Source organism: Clinocottus analis, unplaced genomic scaffold (genome assembly GCF_023055335.1).
Source record: "Clinocottus analis isolate CAN_PGR_092001 unplaced genomic scaffold, fCliAna1.0.p SCAF_13, whole genome shotgun sequence".
Classification (NCBI taxonomy): Eukaryota; Metazoa; Chordata; class Actinopteri; order Perciformes; family Cottidae; genus Clinocottus; species Clinocottus analis.
The window spans coordinates 2,631,151-2,645,223 of record NW_027175854.1 but is presented as its reverse complement, the minus strand read 5'-3'; the positions used below and the strand labels follow the sequence as shown (position 1 = coordinate 2,645,223).

General features: G+C 41.0%; 1 protein-coding gene across 2 annotated transcripts; it reads right to left on the bottom strand.

Moving 5' to 3' along the window:
- Window positions 1-6,393: 6,393 nt before the first annotated feature.
- Window positions 6,394-13,726, bottom strand: tbx3a (T-box transcription factor 3a). Of its 2 annotated transcripts, none has more exons than XM_068574136.1 (7): window positions 13,030-13,726; window positions 11,616-11,898; window positions 10,960-11,106; window positions 9,908-9,984; window positions 9,199-9,356; window positions 8,159-8,805; window positions 6,394-7,102 (listed from the first exon to the last, which is right to left on the bottom strand). In XM_068574136.1, the coding sequence occupies exons 1-7, from the start codon at window positions 13,419-13,421 to the stop codon at window positions 6,674-6,676; spliced, it is 2,133 nt and encodes a 710-aa protein (XP_068430237.1). In that variant the 5' UTR covers window positions 13,422-13,726; the 3' UTR covers window positions 6,394-6,673. The 2 variants fall into 2 exon arrangements, with proteins under 2 accessions (XP_068430237.1, XP_068430238.1); XM_068574137.1 differs by having other exon boundaries at window positions 11,631-11,898.
- Window positions 13,727-14,073: the final 347 nt, after the last annotated feature.

The following is a 14,073-nucleotide window of genomic DNA, read 5'->3' as shown; positions in this document are numbered from 1 at the left end:
GGTATTGCCTATTTTGTTTCACCATCTCAATTTGCTAATATGTCAGATTGCACTGAAGCCACTAAAGTGATCAGAGAACGGTTTGAGGTTTAGAAAACTCCCGATATGATAATCAAACGCATCTTCTCATAATCACCATGTAAAGTCATGCTTTTTGTAGCTATGAGTTTGTTCAGATTTCATTACCGTCTGGTCTGTTTGTCTGGACACATGTCTGTGTTTATATGTTCACATTTTAGAACTTGCACATCAAAACAATACATGGCCCCTTTGTATAGTCACAGTAAGTGGCCATATTGCTTTTTCAAAGACAAGCTGCCTGTTTTTATTCTCAGGCTTTTACTGAATATTTCTATATATTTTATTGATATGTTTTCGTAAACTGAAGGATTAGGTGTTCTTAATTCTTTGTCTAATTCATATATGTGTTTAATCCTTAGATTGCTGTAAGAGGCAACATCAGAAAACTGGAAAGTGTTTTTGTGAATCGGAGGGAGCTGAAACCTGCGAGGTGCCATCATGAAAGGCTGAAAGCATTTGAGTGAATCTGTGGACAGACTATAAACAGATAACATTGCATCTAACTCCAATTTAGATTTTTTTTTTTTTGATGGGTCACATCAAAGATAAGCTAAGATAAGAACATGTTGCCACTACGTTTTATAATGTGATGTGAACAGCAGATTCAACAACAGGCTCTTGCACTATCATGTCCTGGAGCAAGCCAGTACACACCTCGACAGCTCCGGGGCGGGGCTTTGTGAATTAGAGCTGACACAAACGGTAATGGAGAGAAATTCACTGACTGACAGGTAGACATGTCGGTGAGCTGCAAACGCCTCTGAACAATGTAACCTCATCCTCGGAAGTGATATTCTAAACTGCACCTTCTCGCTCCACAGAAGTATTGTTTCTTCCTCCTGGGCTTGTTGCTGTAAAACAAACAATCACACATGGAGAAATTATAGTTTCATTCCACAGCGTCTTTGAAACCCTTAAGCCTCATTATCACCTTTCTGTTTGATGTTTCAGTCCTGACAACCCGGCTTCTTCTCTTTTCTTCAGGCGACACCTTGCGTAACACGGACACATCCTGTACATCTTTGATGCTTCGGTTGTACTTTTCCACTTTTCATGTTTTGGGCATTCCAGAAATAATATACTCTTTGTAAATGTTTATAACATGTTAGTTAAACTATGGACTGGACTTTTACTTATTTCATACTTATATTTCACTATATGTATTCATATTTAACTGTATATACAATTTATATATACTGTGTATACTTTGCATTTTCTTTATTATAAAATTTTGTTAAATTGAATTTGTTCTGCTCTGCTGTTTTATAGTATTGTATTTTCCATACTTTATAGTTTTATGTTTACTCTGTAACTTTTATGTATATATATATATATATATATATATATATATATATATATATATATATATATATATATATATATATATATATATATATATATATACTTACAAAAATATGTAACGTGACATTTTGTTGATGTCAAAACAGTAGCAGAAATGTGAACTCAATTTGTTGTCAGTAAATATGTTTGCACATTTTCAAACAGATTTTTCACAATAGTCAAACCCTTGCTGTTTAATAAAGAATATCTTGAGAGTGGCCTGCATGCATATATTAATCATTAGTGAGTGTTATGTAGTAATTGTATTATTATTTTGGATAACATCAACTGTTAAAATGCGTCTCTCAGTTACATTTCAGAGCACCTAAACCCCCTCAACACGTCTTTGAACTTTAAACTTTAAACTATGTGAAAAAAAGACAAATGAGCCAGAACACACCCACTGCTTCTGTCACACAGTGACAGACAATTAATCATCTGACCTTGTTTCCAAATAATTACCAGCTCCGAAAAAAACGTGTTTCTGTAGTAATACTCTTTGAACACTAGAGGGCGCTGTCGCTTCAGATAAGAGAGAGCTGCCGAGGCAATGACAGGAATTCACGTTAGCCTCAAACAACTTTGAAATAGAAAACCCATTAATGATTACATATAAATGAAAACTATGTCATATCACAGGGAAACGGACAGAAAATATTCTGTGAAATGACGGCACATCAAATTCTGTCGGCCATTTTTCAAAATTTAAATATCTGCTTTCAGTCACTTTCAATCACGAGCTCATAAACGCATGTAAGGTTGTTTTTACCGTTGTGTCTAGCAGGAATATCAGAAACATGCCCTATCTTGCCAACATGTATTATATTGAGAACAATACATTGCTAACAGATTCCTCTTTACACCACATGACTGTACAACGTTATTATTCACAACATATAAATACATAATGCCATAATTGGCATCAAAGAATGGAAAGATGCAAAAGCTATAAACTGTTTTGGCTCTCAACCGTCTTAGCCAGCAGTTACACTGTGTGTTCCTTTTGTTATTGATTCATTCACTCTTCAACTGCTTTGAATACAACCTTGGTGAATTGACTTACACTTAGTATACCAGCTTTTTTTTAAAAATGAATATGTGTTACAAACATTTATGCTACACATTCATCGTACTGAATATTACAAATTGTTACAATAACTGTGTGTGTCTGGTGAAAGTCACTATATTAATAAAGAACCTTGAGACATTCCTGTTTGTTCAAAAGCAAATCAGACTTTTGTCTCCATGTTTTAAAGGTTTTGATCTGAAAGTGTCTCAGAGGATTTACAATCTTTGTCTTGAAAACCTTAAACATTCAATTCATTCATTAATTAATTATCAAAGCGGAGACACAATAAAGAGATATCAGATGTGATGCATGGCCAACAACATGAGGCAGAGCTAATCTAAATGTTCATCTACAACTCACAGCCAATATCAAAAGCAAAGAGCCAACGTCTCCCATTCCAACGTATAGACACACCTAGAACACTGTATGTAATTTATGATCCACTCAGCAGCATCAAAAATCAAAGATCATGTTGAAACACATTTGTGGAATGCAACTTGATAAAGCAGAAAACATCTAGATGCACAATTTACCACGAAACACGAGTCGACTTCACTCGCTTACATTCTGTTTTGTTCTGTTTGTTCGTTACATAAAGTTATTTCAGAATAGACTAAAGATTGTCATGTGTGCTCTCTAACAGCCCACGTGTACCTGATACATGTACCTGATGTCCGTGTACTTGATGTACGTGTACCTGATGTATGTGTACCTGATGTACGTGTACCTGCCATCAAGGCAGAGATTAGACTTAATAACTTAATCAGGGTTATTGACTATCCGTCTGGGTGAAGTCAGTACAAGTTGTCTGCATGTTCAACAATGTGTAAACTCTTTTTGAATTTCATTTACATTTAAACAGGTGTTTATAATTTGAGGTTTATTCTCAATTTTTTTTTGGGGGGGGGGGGGTTCTATTGTCATTCTTTCTCTTTTCTTCATGTGTTGAACTATATTTATTTATAGATTTAACCAATGCTTTGAATATATGCATATGACAGTTTTCCTTTTTTGGGATAATGAACCTTTTTGGAGAATCGGTGACCTGCACAGTATTTGTTGTGTGTGAAGTTCCCTTTATTTACCCACAACAATTTCAAAATGATATTCAGTAAATCAGCAGAATTGATTTCATGATGAATACATGTAATTCATTTTAAATAACTGAAACCGGTCACACTGTGGAAAGAGAAGTTTAGAAAAGAGACGCAGCAGTATACTTCTCATTTTTTGACTGTCCTTAATGTTTTAATGCATATTTTTAATTGTGTTTAAACCTTGTTTTCTTCTGCATTATGTCTTGATGCTTGTAATAGTTTCATGTGAAGCTCTTCGCCTCCTTCGCCTTGTTGTTGAAATGTGCTACACAAATAAACTTGACTGGACTCAGCGCCGCTAGATGGCGCTAATGACCCGTGAAGTGAGTGAAAGCAACCTGTTGGTCCAACATGAAACGTCGAGCCTCCTGAGTGAAGTCTGGCGCAGGAGACACTTCCTTCCAGTATGATGCCACAATAAAAAGACACATGAACATGTTTGAGACACACGAGTCTGAACGCTTCATTTTGTTTTGAATGACTGAATCAGTTTCTTCTTCTTTCACTTAACTCCTTAAACTAATATCTAACTTATTGGGCCCAGACATGTCAACCAGCCACTAACTTCACATAAAATATGTTTCTGGACTTTATGTTTAGATGTTTACATGTTTAAAATCTCTCGAGTTGTTTATCCTCAAGTCGTGTGGAACAGATAATTACGCACCTTTTCATTCTAGTTTTCACCGCACATAAATTAAATGCATTTGCAATAGTCGCGTGACCAGGTCAGATAGTCTTTATCAGTGACCTCTCGGATAGTTCTCACCCAGGACCCGTCCTGTGCTGCGCGGGTAAACACAGCAGACCTTAGAGCCGCTTGGGGGCGTCGTGTCTTGGTTTGATTACAGACGCATTGTCGCCTTCCGTGCAATAAAATGGAAGATACGCTCATCCAGGGCGCCAGGTGAGCAATAAGACAGACCAATTGAGACAGCTTGTGTCACGTTTGCACCCATTTCACTAGCGCCGGGCTCGCTACACATTAACCAGACGATATACAAATACAGATATGGTGTTGATAAACTCATGACACGAGGTGCAATATAGAGGGTCATCAAGGGATTTCATAGTCTTTCACTCGGGCCCACAGCAACACGTCGACGCAGGCCCATCAGACATGTCAGATCCATTTGAGTCCTCTCCTGACGTCACACTACAGAATATTTAAAGCAGCATAAGCGATGCGTTCAGGGAACGAGGGGTACTAACGATAAACCTCACTCAGCAAACTACTCACGTTGGCCAAATTGCTTTTTTAATGTAATTTATTTTCAGGAACACATTCCAAATAGGCTTATCTTTTTTATGTATACCTTTCAATCACCACGATACTTGTACTGTAAGTGAAATGCTCTGCGAGGAGACCATTAAAATCGAGTAAATCATAGTTCGCGGCCCCTTGTCCAGGTAGGAATCTCAGGTATGACCGTGGAGCTGAGGGTCTTTGCTTCTTATCTGGACTTTTTGAACATGGAGTACACTGAAGTGGAGGAAGCGGGCCTCCCAAAGCAGAGTGGAAACACGGTGACAGCATTTGAGAAAACATATTACAACGATGTCTCGTGCATTGTTCTCGTTAATGAGCTTTTAAATGTGCAAAGGTGAACATTTCTGTAATTCTCGTCTGAGACGAATTAAAGCGAGGGACACACACTAAGAAAGGGCATTTCAATATTTTATTGAAACTTTCAAGAACACGATGTCGATGTTGTAAACTAGACATAACTCTAATACAACATAACCCATTGAGAAACACAAAAGAAACCTTCATATTTTCGATTATGCGGCACTTGTACGATCAGGTTCGCAAAGTATTTTAATAACAGAAAAAAATTGTCCACTTTTATCACACTTCAACGACGCTTTTCTTTTTTTTAAGAATAGTTTTTTTTCCCAAGCCATTGGTGCAGTGCGTTGTCGTTTTCATCCATTTTTAAACAGTAGCACTTCACACACGGGGACAACAAATGAAAATACAATGGCACATTAGTGTGAATAACTACCTTAATGGATATTTGGGAGGAGTAAAGTCCATATTTTAAGAGGGGTATAAATGCAGATGGCAACAAAGGGATAATAGCCCACAAACTATCTTTACACAGGTATATCAACAATAAATTAAGAACAGATCCCTAGAAACAAACTACTCCGTTGTATTTACACGCAATAACAATATGAAATAATTACATAAATATTTTATATATCCCTATGTACACCTTTTTAATCAATACTACCGTTATTTTTTATGTTTAAATTTCTGCTTCCCTTTGCCTGTTGGACTTTTGGGGTAAATTCTGCATGCTTGGGCCATAGCTTATCCCGGGGCACCAGTCATGTCAATAGGCCAGTTCTGAATTTAAAAAAAGGCTTGAAGAAAAATATATTGTATTAAAATTGATCACCCAATTATGAAAAAAATTAAGCAAAGGGAGTGTGTTAATTTGAATGTTAATTATATTCAAAACAGAATATTTTTTCATGTTTTCCTTTCAATTTTTAGTGTTAAAAATAACATTCATTTGGGAGATCTAAGGGGCATGCAACGTTTGGCCAATCGATTAATTAATAGTGTACAACAAAATACAGCAGTCTTTATAAGGTAGGTTAAACGGTAGTGAATTCAAATAAGTAATCAATTCAGAGTGCATATCAAAACACATTTCTCCTCGTGTACAATAAAGTTAAGAGACAGGACACAGCAGCAACTTCTCCTAAATCTGCAAGTCACACCCATGCCAACTTTTCAGTTTCAATACTTGGACGGTATTCAATTGACAGGATAAAAGTGTTATTTAATTTAACAAAAAAAAAAAAAGAAAAAAAGAAGAAAAATATACATATCAGATGCGTGTTAACCAAAGTGCATTTCAGAAACTAAAACGTCCAACAGTTCGTGTTTTTTTTTTTATTAAGCTTTTTGTTTTTTAAAACCTGCACGAATCTACGAGGGTGTCTGTTAATGTCTTCATCACCGTCAACGCGTTTTCACTTTTCATGACAACAAAGGGACGAGAAGCAGGTGGTGTGTTTAAAAAAAAAAAGGAGGAAAAAAAAAAAAAGGAGGAAAAAAAGCAGAGTGAACCTAGGGGGACCCGCTCCGTGGCCTGTCCTGATTCGAGTCGAGCCCGCTGACCAGCCGCTGGATGCTCTGCAGCTCGCTGGCGGCGTCTTTCTCCGTGCAAGTTTTTGGGGACATGGCGGACGAGTGGCTGTTCGCCTCCGACGTGGAATCCAGGGAGACACCGCCGGACACGGGGCTGGCCGGCACCCCGCCGTCCCCCTTCAGCTCCGCTCCGGCCATGGGGGGCATCGCGGTGGTGAGCAAGGTGCTGTCCGGCACCGTCATGGGCAGAGAGTACGGGCTGTACCGGAGCCGGGGCCGCACCGCGTTCAGGAACGGGTGCCGGTGCACCGAGGAGGAGGCGGCGGCTGCGGAGGAGGCCGCGGCTGCTGCCGCCATGTACGTGTACGGGTAAGGGAAGAGACTGCCGAACGGAGACATGGCGAGGCCCTGTGGAGAGACGGGAGAGGCTGAGTGTGAGCGACAGGGACACACACACACACACACACACACACACACACACACACACACACACACACACACACACACACACACACACACACACACACACACACGCACGCACGCACACACACACACTATGCTGTGCATCATAACGGCACAACGTGTATAGGCTCCCACAACACACATAAAGATAAGCATACATTAAAAAAAAATACACCAGAGGAAATGTATTAATCTGGATTAATGTCGTGGATGAAATGGTGATTCTAAGTGAGCAGCTTTACTTTCGCTGCCCTGCTGCTTGCTTTCGTGTTGGTATTGGATTATTACACCGCTAATAACGCTGTCTGACACCTAGCTTATGGACGGCATAACTTGAGTTACTCTATAAATCCGTCTGTGTTCAATGCATTTCATTCACCCAGGCTTTCACACGTTCAGTCATAACAACACAAATGTGCAGCAAAGCTTCAACGCTCAGCAAGTAAACAGCTTTGGTGCTCAGGGATGTTTTATGCAAATAAAAATGACTCATATCGTCTGTTGCGGAAATCAAGCACGAGGAGTTGCACCTATAACACGTAGACAATAAAATGACACATGCTGTCTGAAAAGGTATCACATTTCTCGTTGTAATGCTCAGCATTGTTGCTTTAAAGAGATCATTGAGGATTACCTAACACTTCTAGTTGATGCGATATGCTCTCTGTCTTTCAAATCCACTTTTTACTGGTTGATATCAAGAACAAGAATGCCAAGAGAACACCGAAAGGTGAGTTTCTCATAGATTAGTCAGCCATTGCAGTTGCCTCGCTTTGAATATTAGCCCCTTTGGCAGTAAAACTAAAATAAACACACACGCACGCACGTCTGTACTCTCTCGTTCTCTCTCACAGTGATTAAAAACGCCCGCATCGGCATGGTGACGAGGGCAATGGAGATATTTAAATATCTGGCATAGTGCGGTGGCAGTCCGTCCTGCATTACTACGTGTGGTTCACAAGAGGTGCAGAATCGGCCGAGGCCCAAGAAAACAGGTTTTACCTGTGATGCCAAGACATGTTGCTGCAGATGAAAGGGCAGACCTGGCGCTCCCGTCAAACTTTGCGAGGGTGATGCCATACCATTCGTGTCCATGGCGCTCACCCCTCCCGAGGACACGGCTGCCAATAGTGGCCCCATGCCCGCAGCCATGTTTGAGAACGCACCGCCCATGTTGAACTGACTCGGGTGCAAGAGAAACGGATGCGCATTCCCGAGGTGATTGAAAAACTGCTGTCCTGTTAGGCCCGTTGGAAATCCAAAGTTAGGCATGTGTCCGTGGCCTATGTGCGGGCTGTCAGTCTGAACAGTCAAAGGCATGAAACTGTCTTTGCTTATTGACCTGCTGCACTCGTCCGTTTTGGGTTGGTCCCGACTTGGGCTCCGGAGGTCTTCTCCAGAGCGGGTGGTGCTGGAGATGACGGTGACGGGGCTCTGCCGGGAGTCCGCCTGGCTCTTCTCCGTCCTGGGACCGCTGTCGCGGGTCCTGCTGGTGGAGTCAGTGTTATTGAGGTGGTGGCCCTTTGCCGGGCTGGCCTCGTGCTCCTTCCCGTCCTTGGTAGTCGTGGAAATCTTGCTAGAGTCCGGGCCATCTTTGACGTGTCCATCTTTGCTCTCATCGTCGCTGTCCTCGTCGCTGTCGCAGAAATCTGTCAAAGGAGGAGGAAGAATCAGTTGCCTGTGTCTCTCGTTATCAGCCATGTTGTTTCTGGCTCCCACAGGTGGAATACGTGATAGACCCACAATAGTAGAATTTGTTTAACACATCTGTAGGAAAGTCCCCATTGTTTCCAACACTATTTCCATCTGGTTTCTGACATCTTGCTCGACAGATAATGGTCGCATCCATTAGTGAGAATATTCACGCTCTACTGTTAATCTCAACGAGACAGTCGCTGCATGTTTCACTTCCTAAAGTTGACTCTTCTTCAACACATTACCTTGTAAAAAAAAATACTCGCCACAATAGAATTTTTACGACTTTACGCAGCACTTGTGATCGGAGCTGTGACTGCATGGCCTTGTGGGGTCTGTCAGCTCACCTTTCATGTGTGGGGGGCCCGCGGTAGACACGGCAGGGGACGAGGCCTGGCCGAAGCACTTAAAGGAAGCCTGCTCTCCAGAGGAGTCGTCTGAAGCCCCGTTCTCCTTCTTCTGCTGCTCCTCGTATGAACGCATGGATTGCAGAGCCAGCTGTTTCCTGTGCACAAGTATCCGGGTTATTCCATCTCTCGGGTCAGAAAGCACATCGGCAGCACGGTGAGTGGTGTGGCAGCGTGTTCAAACTGAACACCCTCTGACTGTGAGAGCGACTCACCTATGCGGAGGTGTATGAGATCCATTACAGTGTGATTGCTATAGTAACTGAGCTAATATATCTATTGATCTCGTCACGTCACTCTTCCCAATTTCCCTGCGAGCACAATCTGAATACAAGATATAACGTTTTGGGTCACGTTCACAATTGCAAAACTAATTATTGTCAAGTGAAGTAATGAAAGCAACTGCATCTAACACAGCCCTAGTAAAGTTTCTATAAAATGTGTATTATAAATAACTATTGTATAGGAATTATAGTGCACTAGCATCTTAAGCTTTTTCAGTAGAAAGTGTGAAGAGACCAACTCCCTGAGGGTTAATAAGGAAGCTTTGACGCGAGCTTAATCCCCCGAGATCACTGCCTGTCTCCGTGTGTATGTCTAAAGACATCACAAGTGTGTGTTTTTTTCCTCTGCAATGCACTTTTCTTACCTCTTTTCACGTCTTCCATTGCCCGTGTCACGAAATCCTTTAGCAAATGGATTATGGTCAATTTTCAGCTGGGTTATCTGTAATAATAAAACAAAATATGCGTAAATAATAACGACTGGAATTTATTTTCCTTATGGTTAACTCACTAAATGAGTCTTATTTTATTTTTTAATCTTTTTTTTATAATTGCAGGTGAAGGCTTATAGTTCCTGCTAGTTGGTAACATTATTATTTTTTTAATTTTTACACATAAAACACACATAAAACCAAAATGCTAATACAGCATGTACAGAAGCATGTACACGAGTTCTCACATTGGCACGTTTTTCCATGAGTGAAACATGCTGATTTTTTGTGTATTGAAAAAGTTTACAACCACAGTACTTCCGGCCCTGTTACCACTGCACATGGGAGGGAGGGAGGGAAGGGGGGGAAGGGTACGGGTGCCATGGTTTCCCAACAATATCAAAGAGTTGAGGAGATGATTTTCATTATTTTTATGTCTCCCGGAGAATAAAATGTCACCATGCAGCACAGTCTGACACAACCAAACGCGCCCCTTGCTTTCTTTTTCTCCAATCAACCGCACAGTGTTGCCCCTCTTCTTTTCTCATTTCTCAACCCCCAACCCTTTTAGTTTTACACACACGCGCGCACGCTCGCACGCACGCAGAGAGAGAGAGAGAGAGCGAGAGAATGAGAGAGAGAGAGAGAGCGAGAGCATGCATGGGTCTATGCCAAATCCCTTCCACGTGATTAAATAAAAGGAAGAACTGTAACATTCCTCAGAAGTATTACCTTCCCACCACAGGCTGGTGAATATGCCACTTATACCCGCAACATCACCCCCCGACCCCCACTGCGATACTCCACTCTCACAGGCTCAAGCAGATATGACGTCTTTCATATTTCATGACAACAAAATGGTGCATGGCATGAAAGACATGGGAGGAAAGCGCGGCTGACACACACACACACACACACACACACACGCTGCATTTGAGCAAATATTCAGGTACAACCATGAGCCTGTGAGCAATAATTGTGCTTACCTTGTCATTTTGATAAGCAGTCACGGCAATGAAATCCGTTTCGGGAAAAACGTAAGTCCTGAAGGTACTGTACGGGAGTTTGAGGATGTCGTTGGCCCTCACGATGTGAAATCGAGGCTGATATTTGTGCATCGAGTTAAGTATGGTCTGCAACACACAATCACAAAAGATCGCACTATTGGAGTTACTCGAGCACAATATATGTTCACATTACATTACATCACTTTGTCAAAATGCTCTTATTTGAAATCAGAAGCCATGTACCTTTTGAGGAATTTAATTGTGAAAATAAAACTGTTATTAAATAATTGTAAATACGTAAAAAAAACAACCTCAATATAAATAATGTATGGTGTAATATTGAATCAGTGCAATCAAGCTGGTAAAATAGGCAAGGATGCCCAGCATATATATTAAATTATCTTTAGCAATAATTGTATTGATAATAATTAAGAATCATATTATGTCAAGATAATGATGTAGCAATTTTCTTTAAATATTGTTGTATTTTTGTAAAGACGTGCTATCTTGGTCATATCTTCCACAGAATAATACTCCTCAAACGTATGACTTGCATCAAATATAATAACACATTCAAACAATTATACATTTTGTTATTAAAAGGGTAAGTTGGTAAATAGAAAAAAATGACATACATTAGTTGAACTTACAAATCCGTGCTTGTCGGAGATGTTATTTGTCAACTTGAGTTTGTGAAAATTGACGACTTTTGACATCCACTGTTCCCCAGTAGCCGGACTGTCCGGGTGAATGTACATCCTCTTTGGCATTTCGGGGTCGGCCTTCCCAGCCACCATCCAACGGGAGTTATGAAATTTGTATCTACAGTCGTCAGCTGCAACAATATCCATGAGGAGAATATATTTGGCCTTTTTGTCCAGACCAGTGCACCTCACTTTGAACGGGGGGAACATCCGCCTGCGACAAAGGAGAACACATGATAAGCACTGGTGTCGTGGCAAATATAGAAATATATGCTTAAAATATACAACAATTTAAATTATATACACATGTATATACATATGTATTGACATAATATACGATTTAATCTTTAAAATGGTGTCGCATCAAGTTTGAAAAGTTTGGTGATGCAGCCTGTTTTTAATTTATCTGCTTGAGAGAAATCAGCCGAAAAAGTGTCCCGCGAGGAAGAAGTCGAGTAGACAAACGTCTTCTTCTTCTGCTATATTTCTAATAAGGGTGAGGACATCACGTCAACGCTGTTTTAGTGCTGTCTCGCATTTTAATGTCTCGAAAGGCCTTCAGACACACCGTCTACAGCAGCCATCTTTGTATACTACCACTGTGATGATGACGATACTAATTCAGTCAGAGCTCCACATTTCAGTGCAACAATCGGTCACTACAAAGTTTTGACAAACGGGCCTTTAAAATGAACAATAGGATAACAAGCAATCCAAATGTTTAAAAGAGAATATGTAAAGATCAGTGCATTTTAAGCGAATTGAAGGCTTGATGTTAATAATACAGCAATAGGCCTTTTTTATTTTACAAAATCATTTTAGAGCTAACTTCTGATTTGCCAGCGTTACATACGTGTTTGTACACACGTTTGGTTTATCAGTTACCTGGTGTGTGTGTGGACACACACACAGGATCAGGCAGATTTGCCTTCGTATTTCTGTCAAGCTAAAATGAATATGTACGCAAGGGTTTATTTTTTGCGTCATGTTATTATAGATTAGAGCAAACACATGATCGTGTAATAAGACATATTGTGAAACAGTCATGTTGCATTTCAAGTTTGATTGATACACATTAGACAAAGACTTGAGAGCTTTTCATGAAATATGCAAAGGAACTGGAGCGATATATGTATAAATGTCTATACATTTATTAATGTATCTATGTAAAATAACAAATCCCTCCATCGTGAGTTATCAATAAACACAACAGGTGTCTGCATATCAGATAATGTATTATTTCTTGGGGGATAAACACACACACACACACACACACACACACACACACACACACACACACACACACACACACACACACACACACAAACAAGAAAATCAGTATCACCTTCCGGATTTTGTGATCACCATCTCGGTGCCTCTCTTGTGGAAGAGTTCCCAAAGCTCCTTGGCTTCCAGGTGAACTTTAGGGTCGTCTTCCACCTCTTCCTCGGGCTCCAGAGTCTTCATAGGCCTGAGGTGGGCGGCCACAGCCTGGTGGCCCAGCGAGGAGAAGTGGAGCCCGGTCTCCGTGGCTCCCATCAGCTGGTCCATGATCGGCTTCCCCAGGCCGCCCGGCAGAGACAGCGAGCCGCCGTGAGGGAGAGCCAGAGCCGGGAAGAAAGGAGGCTGGTGACCCAGCATTGCACTCATGGCAAATTCCGGACCCCGGTGAGATAAAAACGGATGATATGCCATACTTGATCCCTGTACGACTGGATCTCTCATCAGGAAGTTCATCCAAGTGCAGGCAACAACGGTAGACGACTGGTTTGATGTGAGGCAATTTGTTTTTTTGTTGTTGTTTTTTTCACCAACAGTGAAGCCTGCGTTCAATTACAAAATAAAAAGAGGAAAAAATGAATCTGAAGTTGGAAAGCCTTGGAAACTCCTGCTTCAGCTCTGCAGAAATAAGCGCCCACTTATTTTTTTTCGCAGATGGTCGCGGAGTCTCTATAGTCTTTTGTTGCGTTGTGATCAAAAGTCTGGAGAGAGAAATGTAAAAATGTTCTCCATAATTCTGAAAAAAAAGTGCTGCGAGACCGATTTTCTTCAGAGGTTGAGGCGCATCGGACACCTTTCTGTGTCTCGCTGGCTCGCGGACATTAGGCGAATTAAAGCAACTTGGGTGAGTCACTTAATTGACTGCAGTGCATTCTTTCTTCTTCTGCTGCTGTTTACAATATCGGCATTCCTGTTAAAATGCGTTCCTTCTTATTGGCTTCAGTCCTGCAGCGAGGGCGACGTGTTGAAATATTTCGATAGCGCCGAATAATCCCCCTGCCTTTACTTGCTCCGGACATGCACCCTCACGCGCGCACACACACTTTATTCCTCCTCTCTCTTTCGCGCACACACACATTTCAGAGAAAGACGTGTGCAGAGAAAGGAG

Bases quoted from the DNA above. Each gene is read 5' to 3' on its own strand.
- tbx3a (XM_068574136.1), bottom strand. From the start codon at position 13,421: ATGAACTTCCTGATGAGAGATCCAGTCGTACAGGGATCAAGTATGGCA. The intron at 11,107-11,615 runs GTATGTCATTTT...TGTGTGTTGCAG, and splicing joins GATTTGTAAGTTCAACTAAT to ACCATACTTAACTCGATGCA. The intron at 9,985-10,959 runs GTAAGCACAATT...TTATTATTACAG, and splicing joins CTGCTTATCAAAATGACAAG to ATAACCCAGCTGAAAATTGA.